The 13,539-nt window shown below is 36.1% G+C and overlaps 1 protein-coding gene across 2 annotated transcripts in view; it reads right to left on the bottom strand.

Moving 5' to 3' along the window:
• Positions 1–13,539, bottom strand: part of LCLAT1 (lysocardiolipin acyltransferase 1) — a 168,844-nt gene that overhangs the window by 89,382 nt on the left and 65,923 nt on the right. For both annotated transcript variants that reach the window (XM_045549330.1, XM_045549328.1), the window contains exon 4: positions 8,880–9,078. In XM_045549330.1, the coding sequence (XP_045405286.1) occupies positions 8,880–9,078 (199 nt within the window). The remainder of the gene's footprint in view (positions 1–8,879; positions 9,079–13,539) is intronic.

Genomic DNA, 13,539 nt, shown 5'->3' with positions numbered 1-13,539 from the left:
TTAAAAAACTGAGAATGGATGAAAGCAATCATCAGAGGGCAAGCTGTTCCTGCTGACTTCTCTCTGATTTTATTCTGAACAATCTAGATATCACAATTTGTAATTTTCCTAGTTTTTACCATTACATTACATTGCAATTTTAGAATTCCATAATCATATGACAATTTGAAACAATTAATTTGAAATCATGAGGTCATGTCAGGAAAATTTTTAGTTGAATACATACCTGGCCAGTTTTTAAATCACTATCTCTTTAATATTACTCTTCTTTTTATGCTTCCTAAAAGCCTCAAACTGTTTTGGACTCAAGTGTGATTAATTAATGATCCCATAAAACCAAGAAGTCATGGATTGGGTAGCTACAATTGGCATGTACGTTTCCTGGCACAAAATCACCAGGCAAATGGACTTTTTATGACACTTTCAAATTTAATATTTCATTTCACTAGTTATTATTAAGTGGTCATAAATTTGGCTAAAAGTAAAAATGTGTGTGTATATACCACCATTAAAAACAGGTGAAATCTATAGAATACCTTTTTTTCTTAAACTCTAATATCACATATCTTGGCAAACTCTAAACAGTTTAGTTAATTTACCAAAATTCTTTACAACTCGACCTAGAACCTAAATACACATAATTAGGACTTCTTTCCTATCCTGTTACATAAGTCTGTTACTTTTATACTTAATTTAAGAAGACAACTTTCTAATTCCAAACTCTCATCCATCCTCCAACCTGGCACTACAGGTGTATAATTTTCCTTTAGCCATTTGTAATCAAACTAAATAGACCAGATGATTATATTCTAAACATCTGGTATACAAACACTTATTTGGAAATAATTGTGAATAACAATCTTAAATATTTCCTAAAACCACACCAAATTGCAAACAAGCTAAATTGAGTATAGTCTGTAGCAGTACATAGCTGACCACTAAGATGCATCCATTCTTTTCCCTTTCTCTCATTTCCTCTTACAAACTCCAACTTTCCTTCCTTCCTTAACTATCATTTGCAAACATGCTGTTTTGTTTGCTGTCTACACTTATGCCTTGCTTAATTTTCTTTGTTTTTGTTTGTTTTAAAGGTTCTAAAATCTTTTTTTCTCCAATTTGAAATCTGTTCCCATTAATATTTTCATTTTCATGAAATCTTAGCAAGCTTACAAATAATCGCAAAACTATGTGTAAGACACTCTATAAGAAACTGACAACTCATGAAGAAAAAGAAAATAGGCAAATGAAAAAGTTAAGAATGAAATATTTAAATAGGAACCTAGAATGAATTTTCCCCTTGTCTTGTAGGAGGACAGTTTTGCAATGATAAAAATATATTCCAGTGCAGAGCAGGAGCAATCAAGAGTGGGTGGCCAGGGAAAGAGAATATGCGTCCGGGAGACACTTCAAAAACTGTAAGTCTAATATGGATCTCTGAAAGGCAAGGAGTAGGACAGTTTATCCGCCTTCTACAAATCAACATCCAAGTAGGCCTTGGGATAGACAAGAATAATCCCTTATGCACAGGGCTCACATCAGGGATTCACAGATCATACACAGAGGGAAAGTGGGAAGGACTCTACTGCCACTGAATGTTTAAGGTGGAACTGTAAAGGAAGAGGAAGAAGGCTGATGAATCAAAGGATCAAGCAATCAGCTCAGCTGCAAACTAGAAGTCACTAACAGCATAATAGAAAACAGGGCATTTTTATATTTAGCAAACAAAAAACTAGGATTTGATAACTAATTAAAAAAGAAAGGAATGAGTCAGAGACGATCCCTGCATTGCATAGAGAAGAACTAAATAATGTCTAAATTCTGTGCCAATTCTAAAATCCTATGCTCAGGGAATCATTTTCTTAATAGTTAAAAATATTATAAATGCTTAAGAGGAAAAAGTTTCCACTGTCTAGCATAATGGAGTAAGACTATACCAGACAAATCATACCTGTAGAAAACAACTATCAAATCTGGTCATAGGACAAAAGTAATCATCAGAAGGTACTGAAGAGGGAACAGAAGCAGATAGACTCTGGTTGGAGCTAGGACTCACTTGCAGGAAGAGAGATGGAAAACTACCAGAGTATGTTTTCCTCTCCAAGGCTGTAAAGGCTTGGGCTAAATGTAGCCCACAGCAAAATAATATGGAACACAACTAAAATAGTGCTGAAAGAAAAAGGATAGTCCTAAATGTCTGTGTTAAAAAAGAAGAATGGTTTCAGAGCAATGATTTAAGCTTCTATCTTAAACTAAAAAAAAAAAAAAAAAAGTAAAGAAATAATAAAGAATAGAAATCAAAGAAATTGAAAACACAAAATCGGGGTGGGGGGAAGGGAAAAAAAATCAATGAAACCAAAAGCTGATTCTTTTAGGGGGAAATGAGTAAAATTGACAAAACTCCAGCCAGATTGAATAAGAAAAATAAGAAATAAATGAAAGATGTCACTATAGACGCTATAGTCTATTAAAAGATTTAACAGAAATATATTATGAACTACTTCTACTTGATGCCTCGGTCTGACATTTTTTTTGACAACTTAGACAATTTCTTTTTTTGAGAAAATTTCCTGTAAAGATAAATTACAAATAAGAAACACAAGAATTAAAGAGCTCTATATCAATTTTAAAAATTGAGTTTGTAATTAAAATCATTCCCACTAAGAAAACTCCAGGTTCAGATGGCCTCACTGGTGAATTCCTGTAATCATTTAATGAAGAAATAACATCAATTCTACACAAACTCTTACAGAAAACATTCAAGGAAGGAATACTGACCAACTCATTGCTAAAACCATACAAATATCTCATAAGAAAAGAGAACTATAAAACAAAATCCCTCAGGAACATACATATGAAAATCCTTTAAGACTATTAGCAAATTGAATCTAACAATATATTAAAAAGATTAATATATAATGATCAAGTGGAGATAATCCTAAAAATGTAAGGTTAGTTTAACATCAGAGATCAACCAATGCAATTTAATATTAATAGAAAAAAAATTTCATATCATTTTAATGGATATAGAAAAAGCTGGGCACAGTGGCTCATGCCTGTAATTCCAACACTTTGGGAGGCCAAGGCAGGAGGCTAGCCTGGGGCAAGGAGATCAAGACCAGCCTGGGTAACATAGCAAGACCTCATATCTATAAAAAATTTAAATATTAGCTGGACATGGTGGCACACACCTGTAGTCCCACTACTCAGGAAGCTGAGGAGGGAGGATCGCTTAAGCCCAGGAGTTTGAGGCTGTAATTGTACCACTACACTCCAGCCTGGGTGACAAAGCAAGACCCTGTCTCAAAAAAAAAAAAAAAAGCATAAAACAAAACTCCAACATCATTTCATGATATAAGTCACAGCAAACCAGGCATAGAAGGGAACTTCCTCAACCTGATTAAGGGCATCTGTGGGCTGGGCGCAGTGGCTCACGCCTGTAATCCTAGCACTCTGGGAGGCTGAGGCGGGTGGATTGCTCGAGGTCAGGAGTTCGAGACCAGCCTGAGCAAGAGCAAGACTCCGTCTCTACTAAAAATAGAAAGAAATTATCTGGCCAACTAAAATATATATATATAGAAAAGATTAGCCAGGCATGGCGGTGCATGCCTGTAGTCCCAGCTACTCGGGAGGCTGAGGCAGTAGGATCGCTTAAGCCCAGGAGTTTGAGGTTGCTGTGAGCTAGGCTGACGCCACGGCACTCACTCTAGCCCGGGCAACAAAGTGACACTCTGTCTCAAAAAAAAAAAAAAAGAGCATCTGTGAAAAACCTACAGTTAACATCATACTCTACAGTGAAAGGCTCAATGCCTTCTACCTAAGATCAGGAACATGGCAAGGATGTCTGTTCTCAACACTTCTACTAAACATTATACTAGAGGAACAGCCAGTGCAACAAGTCAAGAAGAATAAATAAAAGGCATACGGGTTGGAAATAAAGAAAAATTATATTTACAAACAGGCAATACATTTATGTATTCAGAAAACTCCAAGGAACCCACAAGGATGTAGAACAAATAATTGAATTTAGCAAGGTTGAAAGATACAAAAATCCATTGCATTTCCATATGCTAGCAACAACAAATTATTAGTAGAAAAAAAATTTAAAAACAACTCAAAAATTGTGTTTAAAAAATATTTGGGCATTTATGGAAATAAATTTTCCTCTCAGGACTGCTTTAGCTGTGTCTCACAGATTTTGATAAGTTGTGTCTCCTTTGTCGTTTAATTCAAAGAATCTTTTGATTTTCATCTTGATTTGTTCATTTATAAAATAATTGTTCAGGAGAAGGTTGTTTAGCTTCCATGACTTCGAGTAGAAATGAGAATTTCTGTTAGGGCTAATTTCTACTTTTATTCCGCTGTGATCTGTGAAGATGCATGGTATAATTTCTATTTTTTTAAATTTTTTAAGACATGCGTTATGTCCTAGGATATGGTCAATCTTAGAGAATGTCCCATGAGCTGATGAGAGAACATATATTCAGTGGATTTTGGGTAGAATGTCCTGTAGATGTCAGTCAGGCCCATTTGTTCTAGCATTCTATTTAAGTCCATTACTTCTTTGTTTATTTTCTGTTTGGAGGATCTGTCCTGTACTGTCAGCAGGGTGTTAAAGTCTCCGGCTATTATAGTATGGTTATCTATCATTTGGTTCAGATCAAGTAGGGTTTGCTTTCTGAATCTGGGTGCACCTAAGTTGGGTGCATATATATTAAGTATAGTTATATCTTCTTGTTGAATTGTGCCCTTCACCAGTATATAGTAACCATCTTTGTCTTTGATTACTTTTGTTGCTTTAAAAAATAAGTTATTGGAGATTAAAACTGCCACGCCAGCTTTCTTTTGGCTTCCATTTGCTTGAAATATCGATTTCCACCCTTTTATTTTCAGTCTAAGTGCATTTTTGCAGGTTAGATGAGTTTCCTGAAGACAGCAGATACTTGGTTTGTAATTTTTTATCCATTGGGCCAGTCTATGTCTCATGAGTGGGGAATTCAAGCCATTCACATTTATTGAGAGAACTGATAAGTTGGACAGATTTCTGTTCATCTTGTTGAGTAGAACTTCATTGCTATGTTTTCTCTCTTGAGCCATTGTGGTAGCTGGGATTTGATCTTTAGCTCTTGAGTAGTTTTACATTCGTGGGTCTTTCTTATGCTGGTCCATGTGTAACTCTGTTTTGAGTACTTCTTGGAGGGCTGGTCTTGTCTTGGTGAATTCCCTCAGTCTTTGTTTATCTGAGAATGTCTTAATTTCTCCTTTGTATACAAAACTTAGCTTAGCTGGGTACAAGATTCTAAGCTGGGCATTATTCTGTTTCAGAAGAGTGAGAATGGGGCCCCAGCCTCTTCTTGCTTGTAAGATTTCAGTTGAGAAATCTGGCGTAATTCTGATGGGCTTTCCTTTGTATGTTACTTGTTTCTTTCTCCTTACACTCGAAGAAGGGTCCCTTTAGTGGATATTTTGGTCAGTCTGATAACTGTGTGCCGTGGTGTCTTCCTATTTGCTATGAATCTCTCAGGGGTTCTTTGAGCTTCTTGAACCTGTATATCTAGAGTTTTAGCAAGGCCTGGGAAATTTTTCTCAATTATGTCTTCAAATAGCTTATCCAACCCTTGCTTTTTATCTTCTTTACCCTCAGGAATGCCGATAACTCTCACGTTAGGCTTCCTCACATAATCCCACATTTCTTGTAGACTCTGGTCTTTTCTCTTATTTCTTTGCTCTATCTCTGTGACTGACTTATTTAATTGGAAAGCGTTATCTTTGATCTCTGAGATTCTTTCTTCTGTTTGATCTACCCTGCTCTTGAGATTTTCCAGTGTTTTGTAGCTCCCTGAATAAATTCATTTCCAGGAGTTCAGTTTGATTTTTCTTCAATGTTTCGATTTCTTTAGTGAATTTTTCTTCCAAATTCTGGATTTTTTTTGTGGTTTCTTTGTGTTGGTTATCCATTTTTTCTTGCATATTATTCAGCTTGTTTATAATTCATATTTGAAATTCTTCCTGTGACATGTTGCTATTTTGAATCTGGTTTGTGTCAATTGGTAGAGAGCTGTTTTCCTCTTTGGGGGCAAGATTTCCATTTGATTCTTTATACTCCCCAAGTTCTTTCACTGAGCCCTCCCCATCTGGGTCAATCGTTAGATCTCTTCTTTCAGCTTTAGTCTGGATAGCGGCACACCGTGAGCTCTGTTCTTAGGCTGTGTAGCAGTCTAGATGTGTTGCTTTCTTTGTCACTAGGGGGAGCCTGTTATGTATTATTTAGAGTTTTTCTACCTCAGTTGGGGGGCTGCTCCTGGTAGGTCCAGCCCCAGAGGATTGATTTGACCTAAGACCGGTTTGACGAATTAAGTCACTGTGCTGTTGACTTTCAATTAGCAGCCAGGATTCACAGTGGTTGCAGGCAAAAAGTGACTTTTTTTTTTTGGCTCTTCCTCTCCAGGGGTGGTTTCTGCTTCTTTTCGTGCAAAAGACACTGGCTGCGGGCGGGGGGTGGGGAGGGGCGGTCCCCTCGCTCGCCCAGCGCCCCAGCAGCTGCAGCTCCGGCCCCAATGTCCGCAAGGTCCACGCTCCACACTCTGCGACTGGGGAAGCACTCAGTGTTCACGCAAGGGCGGAGCTCCTAGCCAGGGTCCACGGACTAGGGGAGGCACCCTATGGCTCCGCAGCGGCTAGGCCGTGGACCCCGAAAATGGCGCTGCCCACCCGCAGATCACCGGCGCCGGGGGTGAATGTTCAGGGGCTGGCAGGTGCCGGAGCAGGGGACCCAGCGAGCCCAGGAGCCCACAGTAGCACCCAGGCTAGAGAGCAGCTGAGTGAAAGTGGCGATTCAGCCGTCCTCACTGCCTTTAGCTGTAGCCCAGCTCAGACCCTCCCCGCCCAGCGCCGTCCTGGCGGAGAAGCTCCAGGAGTCCAGGCTGCTTCCCACTAATGTCTCCTCTCCACAGAGCCCCGCGTCTCCTGCAGTGATTCTGCACCGACTTCAGGCAGATCCCTAATTGAGTGGGTGTGGAGGCCAGTGGGGAAACAAGCCGATTTCCTGTGGGGCTGAACCCCCCTCACTCGCTGATGAGGCGGGCACAGCCGTCCCACGCTCCACTCTCTATTGTCCATCTCGCACTCTCCAGATTTTCGCGATCTTACTTCCCGTTCACCTCAGTCTTTTCTTGCTTTCTGTGTCCCACGCTGATTCTCCGTGGGTTCACACTGCTGTTCTTGCAGGGGAGTGATCCTCTAGTATTGTGGCAGGCTGAGATCCCTGCCTTCCTCTTCGGGAGCACGAATCTAGGAGGTCACTTCCACTCCGCCATCACCCCCTGAGTCCTTGTGAATTTTTTTTTAAAGCCTGAGAAGAAAATCAGGCAGCTGCTGCTGTCCTCCAAAAACGTTTCTAAGAAGGCTTTTAATTATGGATTCCATCTTCTCATTACTCTTCGTTACCACAACTGTGATTTTTTTCATTTTCTTTTAGTGTTGTCATATTTTGTCAGTTGTATTTTTCTCTGTTGACATCATATACATATTGAATCTTATTGGTATGATTTTATTTTTAATATCTTGTTACTATATTTCATGTAGAATTAGGAATAAGACATTGTCCTTCTTGCTATTGGCAATATATGCCTTTTCTATTCTTTCCTGATCAGTCTTTTTAGGGATGTGGTAGTTGTGATACTAAGATCTTTGCCACATCTCCCATCAAAAGGTGGGGTCTATGCTCCCTCCTCTAGAATCTTTGAGGACAGTGACTGGTTCCATCAATAGTATACTGCGGATATAACTCTATGAATTCTGAGGCTAGGTCACAAAATGCACTGCAGCTCCTGCTGGTCCTCTGGGAGTGTTTTCTCTAGGGAAAGCCAGTTGTTATGTAAGAAATCTGACTACTCTGAGGCCACTATATTGGGAAAGTGGCAAAGAGAAAGACAAAACTATAAGCAGAGAGGCAACTAAAACACAAATACACTTAGTAAATTAACCACAAACACCCTTATTAATCTATTCTGAGGACAGTACCTGTCCTTTGGCCTCACAAATCATAAATCATTTCAGTACCCTGATAAAGACAAAGAGTTCAAATAAGAAATGTTACACAGGAAAACCACAGAAGTATAGATGTAATAGATGAAACTGTCAGGAATATTGTGGGTGCTTCATATACCAATATGTGAATAACTGGTTTGAATATATTTATAATCTGTTCCTCATACTTAACATCACATTAACTAGTAAGTTCAGAAAGAAGGCAATTTAGTTGTATCATGCAATACTGAAATACCCCTACTTCTCTTATACACAATGAATATGGTATATTTCTAACCATTTAAAATAAACATTTCTAGGAACTTTAATATTATAGTATATAAGCACTATAAAAAGACTGGGGGGAAAAAATCTATGGGTTAGGGAAGTCCAGAAAATACCAGCACCTGGTGTAATGCTTGGAACCAATAGGTGTTCAATTAATATTTATTAGATGAATGGGAATGAATCAGTCAATTGCAAGTACTTTATCAGCACAGACCACTTTCTGGCCTAAATTACAAGTATGATGTACAATAAAAAGTTACTGAACTATTAATCCATATCCTTTAAAATGAATTTGAATGGTCCTTAGGTGCTATATCCACTTCCTTGAGAATCGTTTTTCTCTTTCAGAATAAGATGCTTCACAAAAGAGATTAAAATAAAGTCATCTGTCATAACAGATCCACTAAAGAGAAAAGAAACTGGGATTATTTTTGGCTCGGGGAGGAAAATAAATGGGAATGGTTTTAATGTTTAAGTAGACTTTACTAAGTTATTCTATAGTGTTAGTATGGGTACATTACATATGAAATGAATGAGCCACTTAAAATAATGTGGGAATAACCTACCAAATCCAGGAACACTCTTGAGACTGGCTTTGAGGCAAATTTTCTCCAACCTGAGGTAGCTATATCTCATCAGACAGTTCCACAGGAACATCCAGTCCATTCTTGTCCGATGGTTCATGATAATGACACTTCTTTCTCCAGGAACAAACGCATCACCTGTTATAATCACTTTTACACCAAACATGGTCTCCAACAATGCCTAAGAGAGGGGGAAAAACAAACAATACAGATATATAGCAATTTAAAGTTATTATTTCCCATAGGTAAATTTTATTGTGCCTTATAAATAAATCTTATGATTTTTAATATATAAAAGTAGAATGTTTCCCATGATTCTTGCTTTTATAATAAATCAGGGAGGGAAAAATTAACATAGAAGAATGAGAAGATAAAGCACTGGTTCTATTTTTAGTGCTTTTACTAATTTAAGTTTCTGGCAATTTCATAATTAAAGCAAGATTTCACCATGTAATATTTTAAGGATATAGATATATAACATTATTACATTTTTTTCTAGAAAGGATAGTCAAAAAATTTAATGCTGGGTATAGGGCTGAAGAAACTGAAAGGTAAACTTTTCACTTTATACTTTTCTGTACTATAATCTTTCCTAAAACAAAAACATATGGGCTTTATTTTAACAATATATCGTGAATAAAACATATGTCTATTAAAATACTACAACCCTGGCACCTACAACGGTGCCGGCATATAGTAGATGCTCAATGCTCAAATATTTGCTGAATTTAATTAACTTTTCTGATGGTCAGGTATATAATATATATGAAATATTTAGAAACAAAGTATATTATAGACTGCAGTCTTGAAAGTAAAATAACAGATAATAAGAAAACTTCATTAATGATTTCGATTTCTTATTTAAATTCTCAAGTTATTTACATGTAACAAATTTCCAAGTTAATATCTGACTTCACTATTAAGGGAAAGAGAATTGTTCCAAAGGCAAAAAAAAGATAAAATTAAAAGTTCTCTTGGGCAAATATCATGATAATCTTGATCAAAGTATAGAATATAAACAAACTGTGGTATAGCCATACAATAGACAATGATACAACAATGAAAATAAATGAACTACAGGTATCTGCAGCACCATGAAAGACAAAAGCATAATTTTGAGAAGCAGAGCAAAACACAAAAAGAACATATACAATAAATGTCTATATATATAAAGGTAAATATAGAGAAGGTCAAATTATAATGAACAAGGAAATAAATATGTTAAAAGTCAGATTAGGGACTACTTATACCAAAAAGGAGAGCATTTTGACTAGGAGTCTAGATTGCTAGAGGGCTGGCAATATTCTACTTCTTGACCTGGCTGATAGTTCCACTTAAAATTATTCATTAAAGTGTGTATTTGTATTTTAATGATGTTTCGGTAAGTTTGCTACATTTCACAATAAAAAGCATTTTTTAAAGAATGTGATACAAAAGAGTAAGACTTTAAAAACATAAGAATAAACAAGATTAAGAAAAAAAGGTTTAAAAATAATATTAGTTAAAAAATATACCAAAAAATTTTAAATGTCAGAAATGTTAAATGTCCAAACTGTTATTGTTGAGAGTGTTAACATCCTGACAGCAGAAAACAAGATCATTTTGGCTAAAGAAGCTACAGATATCCTATAAGTCCTCATTAAGTTACATTTCCAGGCTGAGGTTCACTTTCAGCATGGATAGTTAACCTGGCACCTGTGATGTTCTAGAAGAATGGCCTCTAAGAGGTCAATAAACATGCATCCCTCTTAAACTGTATACAAAGATTTGTAAATGTGTACATAGGTACTCTGCTGGGTAAAATGCCTGTAGTTTTCATCAAATTTCAAAAGAGTCCATAACTGTTCAAATAATTATAATCCCCACTCCAAAAAGTTCTCTGTGAACTTCAAGTACCTATATGGAAAACTTCCTTACAGAGAAGATCATGGCAGAGTCCTCTATGCTTAGACCCACAGCAAGAAATATCTTTTTCTACTTGTAAGTATAAAGGGCCATCAACTACAAAGACACATTGAATTATATGTCTTGGCTCAAAGTATATGTGTGAAGTCACTATGTAAGGTTAATTTGGATTACCTCCACTCTACTTTCCAAATATGATATACTTTTCAGTTTTTGCAAAGAATTAGAATGTAGAATGCCCCTCATTTGATAGAAAAAGGGAGATTATTAATTATGCATTGTACTATTGAAAAGAGTTAAAAATCTTAAGCCTATAAACCCCAAACTTCAACTCTAACCCTTTATGTGCAATTTCTAATAAATCATACCTATGGATCCCAAACAATCTTTTGCTTTTCATTATGGAAAATAACACTTGTTATTTTATTTTATAAATGTTAAATAAATGTTATAAATAAATAAATATAAATTTTAAAATAAAATCCCAGATTGTATGTCCACGGGTGTCTTACATAACATTCTCTCCCTTGACATCCAGCACTCTATCTGAATAAGCCTGGAGATTATATATAACCTTTTAGGTAGCCAAGATCTTAATAAGTTCATGTTAATCATTTTTAATACCAGACAAGATGATTTACCGCTCCTACAAAGGCAGAATAATAAATATACTACACAGAAATAAAGTTGTAATGTCAATTAAAAACTCCAGAATTCAAATAATCCAGATGTGAAGACTGGAAAAAAGATACTATTCTCATATTTATATTATTTCTAGTATAGAAGATAATAGTTTCAGCAGTAAGAAACTAATGAATCTTACAAAAATTGTTAAAACATTATTTTTTATATTGAACTAAGAGTAACAATTCTCATGATTTTTACCTCACTGGTCAAAGATTTCTCCTAGAATCAGAAACATAGAAGCAATTTTGGAGGATCTTTTATATACCACTACTTACTACCTCCAAGTGTTCCATCATATACGAAAACACAAAGATGAGAGGCTTCCCTCATGATCACAAAGATCAGTTTTGCCAATGCGTCCCTTGCTCTCATTTCCCATTCCAATGGATCTTTATTTAGTCTGAGGTAAGAGTAAGTACATGTCATTGCTCATCTCCAAGTCTGCTTTGGCTTTTTGGGCTAAGCTTAGGTCCAGCTCCACAAATCCCTGGCTATTCGAGGCCTTGTAATCCCAAGTCATTCTTCAAACACTGAGCACTCACTTTCTTAAGAGCAACAGTGAACACAAAAATCATATTCAGTAATCTGTGTTTGTCAAACACCTGTTTTGTTCTAGGACTGGAATGGGATCAGAAAGCTGTGGAAGAGACTTGTGCACTGAGTGGAAAGTTAGAAAATGATCTCTAAATTCCCAAGGCATAATTTATGGCAAAAGAACAGAACTCCAAGTAATTTTCATAATCCCAGGCAGCAATCAGACTGTTGGTTAGATTCAGAATTTTGAGAAACAAAAACTGCTCTGGGCACATCAGGGTTTGACACTTACAGTATTGATTATGTTGAACAGAACTGTAAAAAATGAAATGAAAAGGCCATGTACTCCCTATTATAGAAACATCAGAAAAAGGACTGGTCACCCAACAGAGTGTTCTAGAAGGGATTTTTGCACACAGAGGTAGGTTGGACTAAATGACCTCTAAGTCTCATCTAAGATTCTAAAATATTTTACTGCTATACTTCATTTAGCTAAGCAAATGTGCTTCTTACAAATAGTAAAAGCAAGAAAAATCTTGCCAACAAAATCATTTTAATCCATGAGACAAATGTACAAAAGAGAACAATTTGTTATTATTTCTATGAAGCAATAATTAAAGTACATTTATCCTAATTCATTTCTAGTGGAAAATTATTTTTAACGATTTGGGGTTGCTTAAAATAAAGTATACCCACAGGGGATTAAGCTCCTGAATAAAAAAAAAAAAGATGTATTCTACTATTTGCTTCAAAATAAAAACTCTTTTAGCACCTTTTGTAAAAGTATGAAATAAATGATGATAAAAAGACACCCTTGGCAGTTATTCTCCATTTCTTTCAACAGAGATGTTCACTATCTCAAAACAAGAACATCAGTTTTTCTGTCTAACTATAAGGGACTCAACTTCTATAAATTTCTTAACTGAAAAACTCTCATTGCCCAATATACTGTGACTAGTAAACTAAACAGCTGGGTAACAAAAGTTTTCCAAGTAATATAATAATTTAATAGTGCAGTGGTAGTTGAATCTTATCTATGTGTTAAGTTCTTAAATCAGCTAATAAGGTAAGAGTAAGAAATAGCTGAAATTATCCTTGAAAATCTCACAGGAAGGTACCTCTCAAGAGCTCAACACATTATCAGTCCAGCTTAGCCAGCCTTTTCCCAATACGGGACCAGACTGCTATTTCTCCATCAGATAAAGTGATTGGTTTTTATGTTGTTTAAAAATATCTATCTTTAAACACAAGAATTATACTCAGAAAATAACTCATATTTCCCATTTCATCTCACATGAAGCAGGGAAAATTCATTCTCTTATCTCTCCACTCTTCCCTCACCCATCTTAGTGCATGTAATTGAAGTTACATAAACACTGTACAGGTATGAGGTAATTCTGCTATAATAGTAATGCTATTAGCTAGTAGTAATATTTAATAGTAGCAGACATAGCTATTGCAAAATCTGTCTGGTAACTTGTCCCGTAAACACCAGCATTTCTTACAGAGTAACAGA

This window comes from Lemur catta, chromosome 4 (genome assembly GCF_020740605.2).
Source record: "Lemur catta isolate mLemCat1 chromosome 4, mLemCat1.pri, whole genome shotgun sequence".
NCBI classification, from domain to species: domain Eukaryota; kingdom Metazoa; phylum Chordata; class Mammalia; order Primates; family Lemuridae; genus Lemur; species Lemur catta.
This window is presented reverse-complemented; position numbering and strand designations above follow the sequence as displayed.